Source organism: Typha latifolia, chromosome 3 (genome assembly GCF_019914945.1).
Source record: "Typha latifolia isolate L0001 chromosome 3, TyphaL0001v2, whole genome shotgun sequence".
Lineage (NCBI taxonomy): Eukaryota > Viridiplantae > Streptophyta > Magnoliopsida > Poales > Typhaceae > Typha > Typha latifolia.
In genome coordinates this window covers 12,799,380-12,807,676 of record NC_133088.1, presented here as the reverse complement: position 1 = coordinate 12,807,676, position 8,297 = coordinate 12,799,380, and the positions used below count along the sequence as shown (strand labels likewise).

The window sequence follows — 8,297 nt, the reverse complement described above, 5'->3', positions numbered from 1 at the left end:
TATCATCTCATGAGGTTGTAGCATATTCTTAGTGAAATGTGTAGAAGAAAAAGTTCTAGTGCTTGTGGTTGGATGATTAAAAATTCACATATTGTATGAATATTTTTAAATTTAAATTTCGGTATGCATTAGGACATCATTAAATTCTCATATGCCCTTTTAAAAGCTAAGATATCTGATCCTTTTGAAAACTAAATGGCCTACTGTTGTGAATATGAGCTTTGTTAACATGGTCTTTATTGTATTGGAATGTCTGCAATTAGGGTCATATATCAGACTATTTTGGTCATTTTCTCCTCCTCCCACTTAGGAAAGGATCCAATTTCTGGATCTTGAGTCTAGTACAATTACCCTGGAGTCATCCAACCAGAAGGTCCTAACGATGGCCTGGCTGGCATATATTATGGCACTTAAAAATCTCGCCAAAATTTAAACTGTTCATCTACAAATTGGTGTGGAATAGACTGCTCATCGGCCTTGTAATTGTAATTGTTGGGATGGGTCTAGCCACTTCTAAAACATGTCAGGTTTGTAGTATATTTGAGGAGATTGTGGATCATTTGTTCTTCTCCGGCTTACTCCGGCTTACTCACTCTCGGGCCATGTGGTTCGCTTTTATCATGCTAGATACCCTTTCGGTCATGCTTTTGACATATTTGAAAGCAAAGGAGTAACAATTGATTCATTCGGTTCGCGAAACCCTGATATCCCCTATTTGTAGATTCTGAGAGTACTGACGGCTCATTCTTAGGTCTCAAAGAACCTTGTTGGGAAGGATTCCTTGATTATAGCCGGCAATTGTTTCAGTCTCTTTCATTCCAATTTATCTGCCAAAGTATTCGCCATCAAGGACATGCTCATATATTTAAGAAGCAAAACTATCACCCATTTGGAGGTTGAGAGTGGCTCATTGCTACTCGTAAACATATCGAAGGGTCTCAACCCAGTGTCTAGTCTGTGGCTTCTCTTATTGAAGACTCATATGTATATACCCAATTGTAAAATTAATCATATACATTATAAAACTAACAAAGCAACTGACCGGCTAGTTAACTAAGGAAGAAACATAGATTTTGAATGTATCTTGGAGACATTCTTGCTCGCCTACTATTTAAGTGACATCTTTTATTTACTTTTTAAAAAGAAAAAAAATATATCGTCAATAAAGATACTTTTATCTCTATTTATAACAAAGAGATTATTAATTAGTTCAATTTTGGTAGTTGGTAGAAATGTAATAAATCGTTAAACTTATTAATCAACCAAAAATATAAATAAGTAAAGAATATAAAACTCCGTTCCACAACGATAAAAACGATGTAAACCCTCACGAAATAACCGCCTCTGAAACGGTATGAGCCGAACTGGCCCCACTTCCATTTTCTTCGGTTAAAGTGGTTAAGGTTACCGCCGACTGATCCGATGGACCCAATTTTGGCGCGCAGGTGATGGATCGTCGTAACCCTAGACCTTCACTTAAGCGCTCGCGAGGAGCTCCCATCTCCCAAACCTCCTCAGTTCCTAGGCTTCGATGCGATCCTGCTTCCGGTACCAATCTCTCGTTGTATTGTCATCCGTACTGTCTGATGTTTGATCGAGCGTCTGATTTGGCTGTTTTAAGGTTGCTAAGATTGCGTACCCCTTCTTGAATTGAACTGGGTTCTGGTCCAGTTTGGTTCGTTAGAGGGATGGAGAGGAAGAGGATATTGGGATCATATAGAGAGAGAAGAGGATTAGGAATTTTACTTGGAGAAGTTAAGGTCTTCTTTCGTGTGTTTGGTTTGGTTTTGATGCTTCAAAGCCGTCACTTCTTTTTGTGAGAGTTCTAGGTTTCTATCTGGGTAACTAAGTGACATTAAGTAGGAGATAAATTGCTTATATTTGTTCCCTGGATATACAAATTTCTGTTTGGAGTGGTGATTATTGTCACTCTTTTCTGCAGCCGCTAATCCGAATTGAGTATCTGTGAGGTCAGAATATCAATATTTAACTTTTATGACAACTGTTCAATGGATGGATTTTTGCTGTTTTCACATTAATGTATTATTCAGTACTGCACAAGAGGGTATGTTTTGAAAGTGCACATGTATACTATGCAGAGTAAGCCAACTGGAAGGAGGCACTTTCGAGTTTCTACCACCTTGTATCATGATAAGACATACTGTTGAACAGTATGAGTTTGATCAAATATTGAGCTGAAATAGATGACTTTCACTTGTTTCTGGAATTCTTATTAAAAAAAATTATTTGTGGAATAGTAGTTTCAAATCAAATATTTGAGATTGATTAATAGTTCAGGAAAATTGTTGTAGTACCAGATGTAAAATCCGCTTCTAACAACCTGTGATGATATTCTAATGGTTTTGTCTCTTTGATGGCTTGATATCCTAATCTCCAAGGGAAGTTTCTTTCAAAGTGGTAGTTTTCTTATTTCCATCCTTTTACAATTCATCTTTCCTAAGGAATGAATGAATATTTCATCCATCATATAGGTCGACACAGATGAATGAGAATTTCATTCATCATAGAGGTTAACATTAGATTTACTAGTTGACACTATAATATTCTAGTGAGAGCTTCTGTAAATTACTTTGTAGTCCTCTTTAACTCATCTTCGTACTGCTAGCTTACTTCTGAAAAAACTATTAATAGCTTAAAATGCTTATTTGAAAACTTTCTTCTCCTTTTGATATTCTTTATAATTTTATATTGTTGCAAGTAGAAATGAAGGAATTATTTTAATTACTCTGCTTATAATCAAATTGTTTGTCTGTTAACCAGGTGCAAAACAAAGGAAAAAGGTGAAGTTTGCAGATTCTGTTGGTACTACAGACATCTCTAGTAAACAGGATGCACCATTACTTCAAACAGAAAGAAGTCAATCTCCAACTTTAGGTTCTCATCCGTAGTTCCACTTTCCTTCTCAGGTCAATATGTAGAAATTCGTGACTCAGATATGCTGTATTTCTTATAATATTTGACATTCATAAAGGGAAAAAATCATAGTTTCTCTTTTGTAACTGTTGGAGAGGGATAAGTGTTACTTGTTATATTGATCTGCAAATCAGTATCTTTCCACTAATTAAAAGGTACTCCAGAATTGGGATGTGAATCAATTTATTTCCATTCGATTATTCACAGGGTAGTCTTTCAGTTGAATAAGAATCACACAAACTGGAGATGGGATAGATGAGCTGTGATCCATTTACAATACTATCAACCCTGTTTTAATTTTCCCATTTCATGTCTACATAATAATTTTGTCGCACAGTTGAGATTATTTTAGTTATTTTTTAGCCTGAAACTTGATCTAATCAGATCATTACCCTAATCTTATTCCACATTACCCTTTCATGTACTCTCTCTCTCTCTCTCTCTCTCTCTCTCTCTCTCTCAACTATCTCTATCAGGTGGTGCTCATTCCTTCTCTCTCCTAAGAAGGAAATTCATGTTTCATATAGCGGAAGGAACCACTACTGGTTAAATGCTCGACATGACCCTCATCTTCTTTTCCATAAGTTATCTCCTCCTCTTGTTTTAGTGTATTGGCTACAGGCTAAGCCTACTTCTAGACTCTCTTCTGTTATTAGATCAGTTGTGCTTATTACTAGTAATCTGGTAGTTCTCAGATTCTTTGCTGATTTAGGACCACACATGTCATTGGTCTATTTGTTACCAGTCCCTCTGAATGTTTTCTGTGTAGACGATCGAGGTGGTTATGCTGAACAATGCTGATTTCTGGTATCCCAAGATAAAAACTACTTGTCGTTGTCTTTTCTGATGATGAAGTTTTACGTCTATTACTCTATTATGCTCATCAACAGTTGATCATCTTCTTCACACTCTGCAGTTGATGGTGCAAAGACCTCTGAGTTCAAATATTTCAAGAAGTTAAGTGAAGAAGCTGATCATAAACTTCTTTCATATAAACTGCCACCTCAAGATGTTGATCTGAAGACATCCAAAGAAAGGGATGGTAAGAACCTCACTTCAGATGCAAATTAAGGGTTAGGATTTTTTATGTTTTCAATTTGAAGTTTCATACTTTCATCAGTTCATGTCTCTCTTTTTTCTAATGATGGTTTCCTTTGTGCACTATAATAAATGCAAGCTTTCATATTAAAGTTGGAATATTTTTTGTTTATCTGAGCTTTTCTTTTGCATAATTGCATTTAGTGGCATCCAAGTCTGACATAAGAAGGTTTTTAATGCCTATTCAAAAGGCCACACCTACTGCTGTTAGGTCCTCTGTTTCACCAAGTAGATTTTCACGAGAGTGTGGTGAGCATTCAAATGAACTTATTCTAGTTTTTAAACTTTTATAGCTATTCATATCAGATTATCTAATCCTTATTTTTACAGAATTAAATGCAGTCACATGCAGATCTGATCGAAACAGGTATTTGTTGCCTGTCCTTAGTGCCACGCCTATAGCGCAGAGGTCATCATTTACATTACCAGAGGCTTCAAAGCACTCTGGTGAGCATCTGAACAAGTAGCTTTTGTTTGTACGTTAGAAAAATAACCATGTGGACTTTGACACCTTCCAAGTTTGTTGTTGGGCTATAGGTTATTTCTATAACATCTAAAAATTTTTGGAACAATTTTAACTCATGGGCATTGAATGAAAAACTAGATTTTAATATGTCATGAACACATTGTCTTTGCTTACATCAGATTTTGTCTATTGTTCAATCTTTTCAACTTTGGAAGTTCTAGCAAGTCAAAAGACATAATGAGCTTTGAGCTAGTTGAAACTTTAGAACTGAGCATCACCCCTTATTTATGAATCCAGCGCTCAAACTAACCAAAACCACCCTCTCATGTTTGTACATTGGTGTTGTAACGTAGCTTATAGACTTGGGAGTCCAGAATTTACTTGCGACATGAGAAGTTTGACCTTCAGATGTTTCAACCTGAACATACATTCATTAACTTAGTGAATTGATAACCAGCAAATGAGATACTGATATTGTTCGTTCTTCTAAAATTTAAGCTATCCAAAATTGAAGCGTAGTCTAGCACTTAGGGCATAATTGCAAAGCAAATGGTCCATCCCTGCCATCTCCTGATTACATATTCATGGAGTACGATTCACTTTCAAGATGCCTTGATGGTGAAATGGTAGACATGCGAGATGGTAGAGCTCCACTCCTGCAATTGGGTCGTTGCCGGAAATTCTCTCTTACCCTATCGGACTCCAGCTTGGTGGTTTCCACCTACTGTCTAGAAACCAGATATGGAGATGGCGACTAGGGTTGTTGTTTCCATTTTCAAATACCTGTAAGTGAGACCTATTTGGGAACAGGATCAGAGTCGCACCAGAAAGGTGAAAGAAAAATGTAAGAGATAGAATCACATATCAGATCAATGTGTTAACTTCATTACCTAAAATTACATACTTACATGCCATGCCTGCTTATATGTTTGGCTTCAGAACATATAAACATGCCTTGGAAAAGATGAAGAGTTCTTTTTCTTTTTAAGAGGTCTACTTTTCATCAAGGTTTACGCAACAATGCTACAACTCTAAAAAAGCATGTGTGGTATACATGTCTTATATGTGCTTTGATTTTGAATTTTTACGTAAAATAGATTCCCATTGTTTTTCTGTAAATTTTGTAAACTGCAGCTCTATCCTTATTGTGCTAGGTATTGATTTGATATCAATTCTATTATTTAGCTGGTACCTTGGGCTTATGTTACATGAGCAAGGAACCAGTAACAGTAAGAGTGTGAATTACCAGAAATGTCTGTAGGCTCTCACTTGCTTTCATTGGGATATTTTGTCCACTGGCCCATTGGAGTTAATGTAGATAATGCATCAAGCTGACTATATCAAAAGAATTCTATTTGGTCATTTCGTTTAGCTTCTATTAGGATAGAAACCAAATTGAGTAGTACATTATGATGCTGTCTTATGGTTTCAGGAACAGTTTTTGAACATGAGGGGATGTTTTTGGAGAAGAGGAGCAAGCTATTAAAATTAGCATCCAAGACATTATCTATAGAAATGGATGAGTTCCCAGTAAGAAGGTTAATTGCATCCATCAGAAGATCCGTTAGTTTCCATAATTTCTTGTATTATTTTTAAGTCTTTATTCCGACAGATCAGATTTAATCACAGAGTTATTGCAAAGGCTGCGCATTGTGAAAAAATCAGACAATGTATGCTTGTTCAACTTGTTTATGAATTGGATCTCTTTTCATGCCTGTTATACTTATTTACCTTATATCTACTTTTCAATGTCAATCATTAATCTGTTGTCATTGCAGCATGAGAAGCTTTCAAATTCATTTCTGAATGTAGCTCGTGGGATTCATCATTCACTTGCTTCTTCCAACTTCCATGGTTCGTCTGAAGAACTGTATGACCAGGAACAGACTATCTTTGGTTCAACTGGAAGGAAAAGCTTGAGAAAGGATTCTCTTTCTCATGGGTCTAAAGAAGCTGGCGAGTTGCTCATAGCTTCACCTTGGGAATATGCTGATGTTGAGGCTTTTCCACACCTGCATGCTCTTGAATCTGGTCTTCAGCATATCAAGAAATCCAATTGGGCAGACTTGCAAAGCTCAGAACCGCATGTACTGAATGAATCACCTTCAGTTGTCGAATTGACCATGGAATGTGAATATGGCAATTATAGGCATCATCCTAAAGGACACATGTTATCTTTATCCTCTTCTCCAAACATAATACCAAACCAGTTCTCTTCTCACTGTCGCCTTGCAGAGCAATCAGTTGTACCTTTCACCAACTCAACTTCCTTGGGGCTATGTAGTCTTCACAATCCAGCAGAGCAGTTTACTTCTCAATTAATAGGTTGGACAGAAGAAGCTCTAGAAGAGACAGAGTTAGCTGCTACTTACAGTGAGTTTCCTATAGAGATTGATCTATCGCCCCTGAAATCAGTTGTGCCTTTCACCAACTCAACTTCCTTGGGGCTATGTAGTCTTTGCAATCCAGTAGAGCAGTTTACTTCTCAATTAATAAGATGGAATGAAAAAGCTCTAGAAGAGACAGAGTTAGCTGCTACTTACAGTGAGATTCCTATAGAGATTGGTCAATTACCCCTGAAATTTTGCAATGCTTCAAGTTTTCCTGATCTAAGAAGAGATTGTGAGATCTTTGATGTATATATAGGTAGAAATATCCTAATGTCTCCAAGTAAGAGGCGTAATATAACGGTGAAAGATATAGATAACCAGAATCTGGACAATCAATTTTCAACTTCACTGTTTGGTTATGAGCTGGAAAGGAATACTTTACCTTTTCTTGGATGGGATTGCCCATTATTCCATTCCAAGTTTCAATATCCTGGAGGAGACTTGGGAAAGGAACTGGATTGCAGGTCTACTGGAGACGGGTATAGTCACCCTGCAGATGAAAGAAGCATCCTGTTAGTCCACAATAAGCCTCTGTGTGACATATCTAACTTCTCATTCCTGGATCCGAAATTTTCCTGGACAGTCTACAAGGGATCACCATAGTCCACTTAAAGGATAAAGCTGACATTGATGTCAAACAAAATTCTCATTACTGATGTGATGGCAGATCCATCCTGCAGCTGTTCAGCTGAATTTAATATTCAACTGATTAAACTAGGATGCTTTTATCAGATGACCTAAGTCTTTGTTACCTGCAAATTATTCAGTGGAGGGAACAACACACGTAGAAATGAAGCCTCAACGTATGAACTACTTTTATGGTGCAAGGAAGTAGCTATGCCACATTGCATGGAAGCATGCTCCTGTGATTGAAAAGTAAGCTGCAAACCTCTTAATTGAAATCAATCTTAGCTGTACCCAGTATAGCTGAAATTAGCAGCAGAAACCTTTATATCTCCTTGAATGTTTGATGCATCAATATGATTACAGCTGATCATTGTACAAAAGGTTTGGCACTTGAACATCTCATGCTATATCAGTTCATGATTTACTCTGTGAAAAATGAGAGTCAAGTTGACTGCAGGATAGACAGACATCAACATACCTCATAGACCTTAGGCAATAAATTCATTTGGCTACACATTTTTATGTTCTTCCTCATAATATACCAATTGATTGCCCTAACACTTATAGGTTCTCAATTTCTCTTATGGGTGTCTGTTAATTCTTCATCTGATTCTAGAGAGAAGGAATGCTTGTCTTATTTATGAATAAGCAAAAGACTAATGCAAATGGCAACTTACAAACAGAGCATATAAGAAGCCAAAGACCGTAAGTTTAACTGTATTTGTATATTTTATGATGAAAGAAGTCTATGAAAACTTCCTACGATGGGAATTTTAATCTTC

At 36.7% G+C, this 8,297-nt stretch overlaps 1 protein-coding gene across 3 annotated transcripts; it reads left to right on the top strand.

Annotated features, from left to right (window-relative positions):
* Window positions 1–1,427: 1,427 nt before the first annotated feature.
* On the top strand, window positions 1,428–8,297 carry LOC140783478 (uncharacterized). 3 transcript variants are annotated; one of them, XM_073130372.1, is made up of 8 exons: window positions 1,428–1,548; window positions 2,782–2,895; window positions 3,851–3,976; window positions 4,177–4,281; window positions 4,363–4,479; window positions 5,931–6,036; window positions 6,111–6,168; window positions 6,277–8,297. In XM_073130372.1, the coding sequence occupies exons 1-8, from the start codon at window positions 1,449–1,451 to the stop codon at window positions 7,489–7,491; spliced, it is 1,941 nt and encodes a 646-aa protein (XP_072986473.1). In that variant the 5' UTR covers window positions 1,428–1,448; the 3' UTR covers window positions 7,492–8,297. The 3 variants fall into 3 exon arrangements, with proteins under 3 accessions (XP_072986473.1, XP_072986474.1, XP_072986475.1); XM_073130374.1 differs by lacking the exon at window positions 1,428–1,548 and having other exon boundaries at window positions 2,782–2,927; XM_073130373.1 differs by lacking the exons at window positions 4,177–4,281; window positions 4,363–4,479 and having other exon boundaries at window positions 1,436–1,548.